The sequence below is a fragment of the Lipotes vexillifer genome, unplaced genomic scaffold (genome assembly GCF_000442215.2).
Source record: "Lipotes vexillifer unplaced genomic scaffold, Lipotes_vexillifer_v1.1 scaffold1439, whole genome shotgun sequence".
Taxonomy (NCBI): domain Eukaryota; kingdom Metazoa; phylum Chordata; class Mammalia; order Artiodactyla; family Lipotidae; genus Lipotes; species Lipotes vexillifer.
Window position 1 is genome coordinate 1093857 of NW_006785059.1, and position 14012 is coordinate 1107868.

General features: G+C 35.8%; 1 protein-coding gene across 1 annotated transcript in view; it reads right to left on the reverse strand.

The window, feature by feature from the left end:
• The window catches only part of USP9X (ubiquitin specific peptidase 9 X-linked), a 92554-nt gene that overhangs the window by 55441 nt on the left and 23101 nt on the right, over nucleotides 1–14012 (reverse strand). The window contains exons 12-15 of the mRNA XM_007457193.1: nucleotides 13282–13418; nucleotides 11962–12095; nucleotides 3650–3737; nucleotides 629–971 (exon numbers count right to left, since the gene is read on the reverse strand). Coding sequence (XP_007457255.1) covers nucleotides 629–971; nucleotides 3650–3737; nucleotides 11962–12095; nucleotides 13282–13418 — 702 coding nt within the window. The remainder of the gene's footprint in view (nucleotides 1–628; nucleotides 972–3649; nucleotides 3738–11961; nucleotides 12096–13281; nucleotides 13419–14012) is intronic.

Here is a 14012-nt window from a genome sequence, read left to right on the forward strand (position 1 = left end):
TTCCAATTCAGGGGGCGAGAGTTCAATCCCTGGTTGTTGAACTAAGATCCCACATGCCGTGAGGCGTAGTCAACAAAAAAAAAAAAAAAAATATATATATATATATATATATATATATAAATACTATAAATGTGGAAAGGTGGAAAAATTAGCCTTAAGTAGATAATATTTTACTCGGGTATCTAAAAATATCACAAGTTAAACAGTGCTGATAAAGTATATATTCATAATCCTTTCTAAATAAAGTCTTTTTTTCTGTCCTCTATTTTAGCATTAAATGGGTAAGCTAAAATTAATGCTGAAGAAACAGAGGTCTACTTTAAATTAAAAAAGGTAAGAAAATAACTTTCATGGAGGGGCATGAAAGATCTGTATGGTCAGTGCATTCACTTCTAAACACATCTGGGACAGACAGATTCTAAGCCAAGACAAAAGGAACATCAGTGGCAGAAGGAGGGGGAGGGGGAGGGAGGGAGAAAGGTAAGGTAAAGATGAATTATCACTACCTCCTGCAACAAGCATCAGAGCAGCATACATACATATAATTCATTTGTACAAATGTGATTTCTTACCTATTTGAAAAACTACATCAGATACATTGCTTACAAAGTTCCTACTTTTCACTTACCCTCCAAAGGTAGTCTAATCCTATTAACTCCAAATCATCCATCATATATGCTCTCCTTTTTGCTACTAGTTTTCCTTCTCGACAATTCACAGCTTTGAAGAATCGCTCAAAACATTTCATTCCATTTTCAGTCAGTAGAGAAGGATCAAGCTGAAGTACATTGCTTTCAAAGAAGTCCTTGTTAATATCAGGATCCAAGTCTGGTTCATCACCCATCAACTTGGAATACCACTTAAAACAGGCTTCACGATCACAAAGGTAAACTGCGTTCTCTGCTAAGCATTTCCATATTTGTTTTGCCTGAGGAGCGCAGAGCCACAATTGGCCATCCTTCAATAAAAATCTTAAAAAACATAAAAAATTAGCAATTAGATCTACATAATTTTTTATCCTGAAAGGCAATCTGTGTCTATATATGGGAAATAATCCATTTATCACAATTATATTTTAACTACAGGTAAAAAGATGTCAGTTTTTATCAACATCTTAAAATAACTTCTTAAAATAACTTATTTCTTAATTTTTATCTATTACTAAAAAATACTAGATATTAATTCATTCAACAAGCAGATATTAAGCACCTACAATGTGCCAGGAACTCTGCTACATCACTGGACCTAAACTGAAAAAAAGATTTGTTCCCTCTACACGTGAAACACTAAATCAACTATACTTCAATAAAAATAAAATAAAAGGATACACATTAGGAGAAAAAAAGATTTGTTCCCTGAACTTAAACAGTTTCATCTTTGAAACCAGCCATTTTAGAAGTATGTTTAATAGGTTACCTGAGATTTAGCATTGTGCTTATATGGTATCATTGGAGAAAGAGGTATTCTATTATGTGACTTTATAGATAACCAACTTATCAACGCTGAAGAGTTAAAATTGCTTAAATTTCAATATTTGATGATGATCTAGTATTCATCACTCAGTACTTGGCCACACTGAACAGAATAACTGACATATTTTAAACTTTTTAATGTCAAAACTCAACAGGATGCTTATTAATTATTCAGTGGCATTCTCGAGGGTCTTTTTAGTTTTGGGACTATAGGTTTGGTTCAAGTGAATTCTGTTTCAACTAGTTTCTTCAGTTAGCTTTCTTTTTCTTTTAGCATTCATCCACCCACCCTGTCTGCCATATCTCTGACATCTCATTTTATTCTGAGGAACTTAACACAATCTTTAGCTAATGTAATGGTGGCTCCATTCCCAATTACACAGCAAGGTGAATGTATTTAAGGTTCCCTCTTCATTTCAAAGCATTTTGAGTTATCAATTCTAGTGTCTTTGATATTTTCATAGTATTGCTGAGCTTAAAGAGGGCTTCTAGCACCTGTCCCACCTAACCCTGTCACCTCTAATTTACAGATAGGAAACTGAGGTCCAATATGATAAAACACAGTTGTTTTCAGTTCTGAGTTGTACTTTGTTTTGTTTTGGTTTTTAAAAACAGCAGCAGAAAACTTTCTTCAAGCAAAAATTCCATTTGGAAGGCCAATGTATAAAAATAAAAGCAGAGCTGTTTCAATTGTTGGGAAGAGGAGGAAAGAAGTGAGAAATGGGGATAAAACCTCTACTGCCTGTCCAGAAATCTTGGAGGAAGCTCCTCAGAAGCCCTAAGTCTCCAAGGTAGGTTTGAAAAATCACTGGTCTAATAGAAAGAACATAGACTTAAGTCAGATACACCTAGTTGAGTAGTGCAGCACTATGATATACTGGTTGTGTGATTTCAAACAAGCTTGTTTAAGCCATGAGAATCTCAGTTTTCTTATTAATCAAATTGGGATAATACCTGCCTCCCTGCACTGCTATGTAAAGCATTTAACACAAGCCAAATACATAGTAAAGTTCGGTTCCCATCCCTTGAGAGAACTGCTGTAGGTCATATAGATAGGTACTAATAGAGCAAGGACTAAAAACAAGTTCTCTGATCCCAAACTTTAATTTAGCAAAAGAGCTGATAACCACTCTTCTGTTCTAGGCAATCTAAAAGATACAACACACACCAATCAAAAACAATGGCTCACTATGGCAATGATTCTCAATCTGGGGAGGAAGGTCCTTCCATCTAGATGGTTGAAAAACAAAACACACACAAAACCACTTCACTTTAAACAAATGCCAAATTTCTTCAAATCTGGTGTCTAGAGTTTTCTCTCAAGTTAAAGTCTTAATGTACCTACTTATGTCAATGCTTCCAAGTAAGCACGTAATTCAATAAACATAAGCCTATAATTAATGTAGCCCAGGAGAAAATTCCCCAGTGTATCAAAATAATAAATGCAATAGATTTTCTGAGGCACTGATAATCTGGGCATTTCCTTCAGCATGCTTAGGATCTGAATAAGCTCTTCTGCTATATGATGTGGTTTCTGAATTCACAAGAAACCTCTCATCATGAAAAACTTTAACAATTTCAAATCTACAAGTGTATAATCATTAAAAGCTAAACATCAATGAGTAAATCAAGCCTTGGACTACATTTAACTTTGGCTTAAGGGAATAAACCTCTTTTCTTCATCCCCATCAGAATAATGTTAACACATGACTCCAGACTACCTTTGTCAGCCACTGTTAGGATAAACGAGGCACCAAAGAACTCAATCACTCTTTTGGGGTGCTGGTCTAACAGCCTTTTCTCCCCATTTCCTTAGTGTCTATGATATCATTAAGGTCAATATGGTGCTCTAGCTGGTTCTGTCAAAATATGGAAATCTCTTCTTTAAAAATAAATATAAACAAATATGAAGACCAGAAGTCTATATACAAAAAGTTTAAATGTGTTCTCTTCAAAATACTTCTTTGCAGTCAAAGAAGAAAAGTTAAAACTCAGCCAATAATTTAAAAATATTTAATAATGAACACATAGGGAAATGTCCTGTGACTTTCATGTAATGATTTCCACATGGGGAAATAAAATGTGGCAAGAGCCACCTAACAAAGACCTAGTCGTACAGCATATCAACTTGGTATTCTTTGTCTTAAAAAGAGCAACACTAATTGTTTAAAACAAACCTAAGGAAGTTAAGCCGTTCCTGGACTTCTTGAACATGACTATATCTACTTCCCAGCCTCACAGTTTGTGGGTCATAGTCTTCATGGTCTGCAAATTAAGAAAAATCTTGCATTATACACATGGTTATCCATATCATTGCTGACTTTAATCAAAGGAAGTCAGTTAAAGTCGTTAATCCTTTATTACTAAAAGGCAACATGAAATTTACTAATTACTGGTAGTTTCTACCCATCTCCTTTTTCCCAACCAAAATAACCTTTCCTTTCACATAACCAAAATAGTCTGTTAAATGTGCTGTCAAAAATAATTCTTCATACAACCCCTTTGCCTAATTTTCATACATAATGAAGTAACTTCTGATTACAGCCTAAGACTGACCTGAGTGGCCTATGTTATAAAAAATCATATTACCAACCTCTATCTAGGAAGTTAGAGTTAACACAAGATGCTACTCTACATAATGAAGTTATCATACCATAATCACCACCAGCATGTTATGAAAGGCTTGAACATTCTCAGATAAATTTAAGAAAACCTACCCTTCTATCACGGCACGACGATGGGTATATATTGGTCACTAGGTCTAGCTTAATTTGGAAATTCCTTAAAAATTTTTTTAATAAAATAAAGCTAGTAAACCCTTCGGTTTTACTTTCATTAGAGTATACCCTATAATGGAAGAAGAAAAAAGTCTCAGTGTTTGCAATGAAAGACCAGAGCAAAAAAAATCTTTAGAAGCACCTCCGGTCCTAAAAACACGTTGGACAGTGTCATTTTGCTTTTATTTTACTGGAAAAAGCCATATATGATCTGGAAATGGTCAAGTTAATTTGTGGCTTAGAGCAGAAGAAAGCTGAAGCAAATGTTCTGAACACGTGCTTTCAACTACTTGGGAATCAGTGACATTTCTTCCAGAAAGTTGAGGCAAGTTATGCAGGAATAAGAAATTATGTAATTTTAAAAGAAAGAAATTGTATAATTTAATTGGCATTAATTATTGGTATTTTCATACCCTGGATCTTATGGTATGTGTATGCTAGTGCCAAAGAATTCTGATTGTGTGTGACGCTTTAGACATAGTAATGGTAATGTCTTAATTTTTTTTTTAATTAATTTATTTTTGGCTGCATTGGGTCTTTGTTGCTACACGCGGGCTTTCTCTAGTTGCGGCGAGCGGGGGCTACTCTTCGTTGCGGTGGCTTCTCTTGTTGTGGGGCACGGGCTCTAGGCGTGCAGGCTTCAGTAGTTGCAGCACTCAGCTCAGTAGCTGCAGCATGCAGGCCCTAGAGCGCAGGCTCAGTAGTTGTGGCGCACGGGCTTAGTTGCTCCGCGGTATATGGGATCTTCCTGGACCAGGGGCTCGAACCCGTGCCCCCTGCATTGGCAGGCGGATTCTTAACCACTGCGCCACCAGGGAAGTCCAATAAATGTCTTCAAATACAGTGAGGTTTCTTCTCTGAACAAAATCTTAACATGTTGTAAAGATGGACCGCTTACAATGTTTAGAAACATCTTTTGATGCTTTGGTGAAGAAAAGCAGCCCAATGTATTATGACTACCTGCTTTCTACTTCCACATAATACTGCTATCTACCCAAGTCCTAAACACATATTGTCTACTCCCAAAAAAAGTCAATTTCATCAGGGCTCAGGACTTGAAGCACTACTTCTCAAGAGGTTTTCTCAAGAAACTGAATAGAATTCTATTCCACTATGTAACAATTTTCTTTTTCAGAGCATCAAAGTACCTGAATAAATGATGGACTTTTTTCCTTAACAAGGAGTTTACACACAGTTTTGTTTGCCAGGTTCTTTTTTAGGGAAAATTTTAATAATTTCAAAAGTAAGTTTAAAAAATAATATAAGAAACACTTATGACCTTTACTCATATCACCAGTTGTTTACATTTTGCCCCATTTGCTTAACTAATCATCACATATACGTTTATGTGTGTGTATATAATTTTTCTAAACCATTTGAGAGTAACTTGGCGACATGTCCCTTTATTCCTAAATACTGCAACGAATATTTCTGAATAATAAAGACATTCTCTTACATAACCACACACAATTATCAAATTAACACCGATACAATAGTATTGTATTATCTAACCCAAGGCTTCTCAACAGCACATTATTGACATTTAGGGCTGGATAATTCTTTGCTGTGTTGAACTGCCCTATGCAGCAGTGTAGGATATCTAGCAGCATCCCAGGCCTCTACCCACTAAATTCCAGGAGCATCCTTGCCCAACTGCCCCCCTCCCAAATTAAGATAACCAAAAAATATCTCCAATTTTACCACTAATGTCCATTTATGCCTTCATTACCCCAAATCCAAGATTAAGTTCACACTGCTTTTAGCTGTCACGTTAATTCTTCTTTAATCTGGAGAATTCAACATTCTTTTTATTTCTTGACCTTTTATAAAACTATAAGCCAATTTTGTTGCATGTTGCTTAATGTGGGCTTCTCTGATGCTTCCACATGATTAGATTCAGGCTAGGCATTTTGGCAACAAAGAGTACCACAGAAGTAACCCTATATCCTCCTCAAAGAATCATTATCAGGAGGAACAGCGTATGTCATTCTGCGGCAGTATTCATGTCAACTTTGATGCGGTTTCCACCAGGTTTCTCCACTGTAAAGTTACTATTTTTCTTTTTAATTAATTTGTGGGGAGATACTTTGAGACTATGTAAATAGCTTGTCTATCAAACTTTTACCCACTAGTTTTAGCATCCTCTCCCTTTTATTTAGGTGGCAGCACTTTATCAAGAGCTGGGACCCTGAACATAGGGAAGAGATTTGAAAACATTCAATGAAAGCCGAACAATAATCAAGAAAAGTCAAGAAGATCCCTCTATGCTAAATAGGAATAGAGGAGCCCTACACTTCGCCACAGAGGAGTTTCCGGGCTTATAAAACATAAACAAGATGGTTGGTGGTTCTGCCCATAAACATTCAGCTCTAAATAAATAAAGAGATCAGTTAGCTTATGGCTAAGGCTAACATGAACTGGCCCTTGTCATTATTATTATTTTTTAAAATTTATTTATTTTTGGCTGCATTGGGTCTCTGTTGCTGTGTGTGGATTTTCTCTAGTTGTGGCGAGTGGGGGCTACTCTTCGTTGTGGTGCAGTCTTCTCATTGCGGTGGCTTCTCTTTGTTGCAGATCATGGACTCTAGGCACACAGGCTTCAGTAGTTGTGGCACACGGGCTTAGCTGCTCTGTGGCATGTGGGATCTTCCCAGACCAGGGCTCAAACCCGTGTCCCCTACATTGGCAGGCGGATTCTTAAGCACTGTGCCACCAGGGAAGTCCAGGAGCACGGAGTCTTAACCACTGGACTACCAGGGAAGTTCCTGTATATTGATCTTGATTCCTGCAATCTAGGGGAACTCATTTATTAGTTTTAATAGATTTTAGCATATTCTTTAGAATTTTCTGTATATGAGATGGTGTTATCTATTAGACATAATTTACAATTTCTTTTCCAATCTGGATGCCTTTTATTTCTTTTTCATGTCTAGTTGATCTCGCTAACATCTCCAGTAGAATGTTAAATAAAAGGGACTAGAGTGGACATCCTTGTCTCATTCCTAATCCTAAGAGGAAAGCAGCCAGTCTTTCACCATTAAGTATGATGTTAGCTGTAGGTTTTTTGAGATGCCCTTTATCAGGTTGAGGAAATTTCCTTCTATTCCTGGTTTGTTGAATGTTTTTATAATCAAAGGTACTGGATTTTGTCAAATGCTTTTCCTGCATCTACTTAGATGATCTCATAGTTTGAGCCCTTTATTCTATTAATATGGTATATTACAACTGACTTGGGGTGTCAAATCAACATTGTGTTACAGGGATACATTCCATTTGGCCCTGGTGCATAAACCTTTTTATATGTTGCTGGATTCTGTTTGGTTTTTTTTTGATAACTTTTGACTATATCACAAGGTGTACTGATCTGCAATTTTCTTTTGATGTCTTTGTATTATTTTGGTAGCAGGATAATAATGGCTTCATACTATGAGCCTGAAGTATTCCTCTTTTTGAAAGAATATGTGAAGGACTGGTGTTAATTCTTCTGTAAATATTCAGTAATTCACTAATGAAATTCACTAAACCTGGTTCTGGACTTTTCTTTGTGCGAAGTTTTTTGATTACTAATTCAATCTTTTTACTTGTTATATACATCTATTCAAATTTTCAATTGCTTCTTGAGTCAATTTTAGTAATCTGGCATTCTCCTATTTTTTAAATTTTTGTTAAGGTTAGTGGTGATGGCCTCTCCTTTCTGACTTTCACAACTGAGCCTAACTAAAGGTTTGTAAATTTTGCTGATCTTTTCAAAGAACCAACTTTCAGTTTCATTGATTTTCTCTTCTCTATTTCACTTATTTCTGCTCTAATCTTTATTAATTCCTTTTTGTTTTCGGATTAGTTTTCTCTATTCTACCTTTTGAAGGTGAAATGTTACTGATTTGCTATCTTTCTTCTTTAATACAGGAATTCTGAAGTATAAATTTCCTCTAAGCACTGATTTCGGAACACTCCATAAGTTTTGACATTTTGTTCTTTTTCATTTATCTCAGCATATTCTCACTTCCCTTGGCATTTCATCTTTGACCCACTGGTTAGTAAAGAATATATACTTTCCATACACCTATGAAATTCCCAAATTTACTTTTTAATTTATAATTTAATTCCACTGTGTACAAAAACCTACTTGTATAATTTCAATGCTTTTAAAGTTAATAAGGCTTGCTTATAGCCTAGAGTATGGTCTGTCCTGGAGGATATTCTGTGTATACATGAGAAGAACGTATACTCTGCTGTTTTCAGGTGGAGTATTCTACAGATATCTTTTAGGTACAGTTTATGGGTTTATACTGTTCAGGTCTTCTATTCCCCCCCTCCGCCCCCCATGGCTTTGAATTACTGTCTGCTGTCAGTTGCTTTCAGCCTAATTACTTCCTTTAGTATTTCTTCAAAGGCAAGTTGGCTAGCAACAAATTATCGCAACCTTTGAGAATGTCTTTACTTTGCCTTCATTTTTTTTTTTTTTTTTTTTTCCTTGCGTTATGCGGGCCTCTCACTGTTGTGGCCTCTCCCATTTGCGGAGCACAGGTCTGTTTTTGGTTTCTTATCTCAGGGTAGGTAGAGAGTAGCTCTGAGTGGACTAGCTGTGTGTTTCAGTATTTCTCAAAATGTCACGGGCACACGAGTCCCCTGATTAACATTCAGGTTCTGACTCAACAGGTTTGGGGAAGGGCCTGAGGTCCTGCACTTTTTTTTTTTTTTTCCTTGCGTTATGCGGGCCTCTCACTGTTGTGGCCTCTCCCATTTGCGGAGCACAGGCTCCGGACGCGCAGGCTCAGTGGCCATGGCTCACGGGCCCAGCCGCTCCGCGGCATGTGGGATCTTCCCGAAACGGGGCACGAACCCGCGTCTCCTGCATCGGCAGGCGGACTCTCAAGCACTGCGCCACCAGGGAAGCCCTGCCTTCATTTTTGAAAGACAGTTTTGCTGAATGTAAGGTTCTTAGTTGTCAGGTCCCTTCCCTGCCCCTGGCACTTTGAATAGGTTGTCCTACAGCCTTCTGGCCTCCAATGTTCTGATAAAGCAGTTGTTAATTTTATTGGGGTTTCCTTGTATATGAGGAGGTAATTGAAAGTGGCAGTCCTCAGAAGACAGAATGCAAAAATGTGATCTACAATAAAGACAAGTCCTCCAATTCTATCCAGAAACCAGGAAAAATGGTAAATAAAACTTTTATAAGTGTTCAAACCAGTACAAAGTCTATCCTACCAATAAGGTAAACCTTAAGTGAAAACTGAGAGATGGCTTTATACTGTGCTGTATGCATATAAAAGACTTTTAAAAAATGACTTGGTAAGCACCAATGCTTGAAGGCAATAAGAACACATGAGTAAATACTGAAGATAATTTTAGTAAGTTCATTACTTCATCTAAATAATGTTAAAACAGGAGGCAGAATCAGCTGACCATACTATTGAGGAAATGTTGCCACCCCCCCCCCCCCCCCCCCACCATGAAACATTGGCAGGACAAGTAATACTGGTGAAATACTTATCAGAAATTGAGAATATCAGTAAACTAGAAGCCTGATGTTATCCTGCTGAATAATGTCTCATACCTAATGGGATCCATGCAACACTTTTATTATATAGAGGCTAAAACATAATTTATTTTTGAATTGCAAATTTGGAAATCGGTGGTTGATCGATTTCCAAATGGTGTGAAAAGTTTGTTTTAACAAGGAAAATTTTACTAGCTTTAAAAATTACTCTCTCCCCCATATTTAAGTATCTGGAGACTGATCAGTATTAATCAGAAGATAACTGCAATAGAGGAAGAAAAGGTATCAAAAATAGGACGAACAGAAGGTATGGTGTCAATAAAGTCAGGGGAACATATCAGTAGCAACAAGAATTCAAGGGCTTACTATGTACCAGGCATATTCTAGCATAAATAACTTGTTCAAGGTCATACACCTAATATGTTAGGTGTTTCCAATCTAGGCAATCTTACTATGCAGATTCACATCTCTTACTTTGTGAAGATACAGACAGTATAAGAAGGGAAACTGAAGCCTGAAGACATTCAGTCCATGAAACTGAGATGAAGCAATGACTCATGTAGAATTTGACTACAAAGAAAAGAAAACCCTAGTGAGGCTGAACTGTACATGTATCATCTCCTGATAGCCTCGAGAGGATTCTCAACCTCTGACAATGAAATTAAATGAAATACCACATGCAAATAAATTAAGTAAAAATTAGCAATGCAACACATGTGGTTTACATTAAGGCTTCATTTGGGGGGAAGGCCTGCATTGGCATCTGTGAGGGCTTTGTACCATCAAGAAGAGGTGGCATCATAACAGAATGTGAGTTACATTAAACTGAGTGAGATGTTTGAATGCTTGGGAGTACTACATGCAAGTCTCTTTTGCCTCTCTCAGATTTTGTTTGCATTTGGTATATAACATAAATCATATGGTTGCATGCCTATGCTGTCCTGATTATTCTATCATGCTACTTAGATGGAACTTAAGACTGAAATGATAAAAGATTATTGCCTGGTGCCTATCAGTTGCCTGATGCTTAAACCGGCTATGCAGTCTATTAACTAGGAGGACTCAGCTGGCCCAGACTGGTAAATGGAAGAACAGAGTCAACAAAATCAGTTCAGGTATCTTGAGAGCTGCTTAGTTTTTCAATTATGTTTATCTGAGTTTTATATATGGGAATGTATGTATGTACCTTAAGTGTTAAGCAAAGCAAAAACCTTGTGATTTATAAGCACCTTGGTTGGGATTTTATTCAACAATGCCAAGAGACTAACTCTTCAAATAATGAGTATTAGAAATATCCTCATTTTTAATACATATATTGGCTTCTGCAGACTCTACTATAACATGTTAAAGGAGTGTATGTTCAGTAACCATTATGTTCAATTCTATCTCTGTGGTAATAAAAAGTTTTCTTTCTATGGCAATGTGAAGAAACTTAAACCTAAAAGATAGTTCTGGGGTTTATTTTGGGGCCTATGAGTTTGGCATAAGACAGAGGAATATGTACTAAGAACCCATCTGTAACCTAGCACACAGACTCAGACACAACTGTCAGAGGGCAAAAGCACATTGAAACAGAGCTCCACATACAGCAGGCGCTTAAAAACGGACTGTTGACCACAGAAATCTTTACCTTAACATGTTAAAACAAATTCACACTTTGAAACCAATGTAAACATGTAAACATGTAAACAATGTAAACATTCTAGTAGCCTCGGATCTCTTTCCTATAAACTTTTAATTCATAAAGTCTGAAGAACTTATGAAACATGGACTTAGGATTACAAAAGAACTATAGTATTTGCAAGAACAGACTTAGACAAAAGTTTTCTTGAAAAGATAAAGGTGGTGGCAGTAAGGAAACAAAGGATGAAAATGAGTCAGGTACATACCTAGGAAGGTAACAACCAATTGTAGTATAGGCAGGCAGAGCTCCCAGGCAGGGAAGAAAAATAAATCAATTTAAACAAGGAGAGTGAGTAAGGCAAGCACTTAGTAAAGAGCCTTGAAATGCTGGCCTGGAGTTTAGAGTGTGTAAGATTCGGGAGTAAAAGTGGATCACAAGTTCATAAAGGAACACAGTTTATAAAATCAACTACCTCACATCTTTAAAAATACATTTGTTGTCACTTCTAAGGTAACTGATGGAGAAAAAAACGCTGGTAAGGGAAACTGCTGTTATTTTTCATAGTTCATGTTAGCTTACAATACATACCTCTAGCATATAGTCTCATGCTTTCCATATAAGTTGCAAGGTTTTCTGCTACCAAAGTAACTAGGGCATGATTGTGCTGAAGTTGATTGATTAAGTCATGGCGATAGAATACATGGGGACTTCGCTGAGTTTGACTGAAACGAGAAGAACTTAACAATATAATTAGGCAATTAAACTCTGTTGTAATCGAAAGAGCTTATACAATCTAAATTCCGAGATACTAATTTAAACACTTAAAATGGTTTCCTTTATAACAGAATTAACTTTGGGCCATTTATTTTCTTTAATGACAATATTAAGCTATTTAAAAGAAAATAATCAATGCCTCAAAAATAAGACATTAATTCCACTATTCTTCCTTCATACAAAAACTATGCATTAATATTCTCCAATTTCACACTATGGGAAAATCAATGACCGATTTCTTCTCCCATACTACAGTAGTACCAAAGCACTTACAAGTTTACATGATTATTTCCAGAATTATAAAATAGAAACATTTCTTGTAACATTAGCACCACAAAGATTATGTTGTAAATGTAGTGGAGAATTTAATCAAAGAAAGTGCTTTCGTTAAAATTTTATTTATTAGGCATTCAAAGTACAGAATTATCTCTTATTTCCATCAAATATGACAGATAATTTCAGTGGCACGTGTTGTATCTATTAATCTCATTCCTCACTGCATTTTATCCTTCCTGCTTTGTTTCCCTTTTTGCCTGTATCTACCCTAATCCGTATTATATATTTCTTACAGACATTATATTTCCGTAATTGGTTTACTTTGCAATGTTTTAACGTTTTATTAACTTTGAAATGTCATACTACAGAAGCTTTCACAGTAAAATAAACCTACTGGCTTTTTAAATAGTTAGTTTTTAAAGTTAATTTCAAACACTAGATTTCAGGTATGTTCAAATGATGAAAGATGACAGGTATAGTTTAAAAATACTTTCTGACTTATTTGAGCTAAAGTTTGTTAAATAGCCAACTTTAAATATCTTACATGCCAAACTTCAGTTACTGGAATAATCTGTTCTTGTACTTTCTGGTTATAAGAGTTGGAACAGATAACGTGAAAGCAATATTATCATCTTTATTCTGATACTTATCACTAAATTGTGTCTTACTTCCTCATCAATAAAAGAGGTGGATACGATAAAGGAATCTTCTTTTGTTCAAATTTAATCCATGTGTAAGCGTCCTGTCACCCCACTGTAATTTTCTTTTTTAAAACTCGCTTTCACCAACTGACAATGCCGTTTCTTTTCAATAAAATACATAAATAAAAATATTGAAATTTTCTGTTAAAAGCCTTACCTCAAATTTTGAGGTGCTTCGCCAAACAAACTACAAATTTCTCTTATTTGTTTCAGTGCAGGAATTACCCATTTGTCATTTGTACGAAGTTCTTCTATAAAGCGATCTATCCACTGTATCTTCTGTGTGTCACGGTCCTTAAAAAACAATTTCAATGTTTTATATAGGTCAATACTCAGGAGAATTCCACCTTCAAATTAGTTTGAGAATTACAAAATAGAGCTTTTCTTATAAGATTAGCATCATACACATTATGCTGTAACTGCAGTAAATAATAATAATAAAAAGCTGCTTTTACATACATTTTTATTCCACATATACTACCAAAACTCCCAAAAGTAAAACACTATTATAAAAACTCAACATGACAAGGATTCAGATATATCTACAGAAAGGTATTAAGCACACTGAAAAGTTTGATTTTAAGTTGCCAGTAGGCAGACATTTAGCTTTATCCAATGTATTAAGAGAGTCTACCACATAATAAAATCCAGCAATAACATGTAACTCCAATTGTTACTCTGTATGGGTTTGTTTTTACCATAGTAAGGAACACTGAAAATTTATGTTTTACCAAGAAAATAGTACGGCAACTGAGTGAAAAAAATTCACCAAAAATAAATTCACACACAAGGAGAGAAAGAGACAGAAACAGGTATAAGCAATTAAAAATTAATGTTATAAAATCAAAATAACTTCAGATATATTTTACTTCTCATACTTTACTCTTT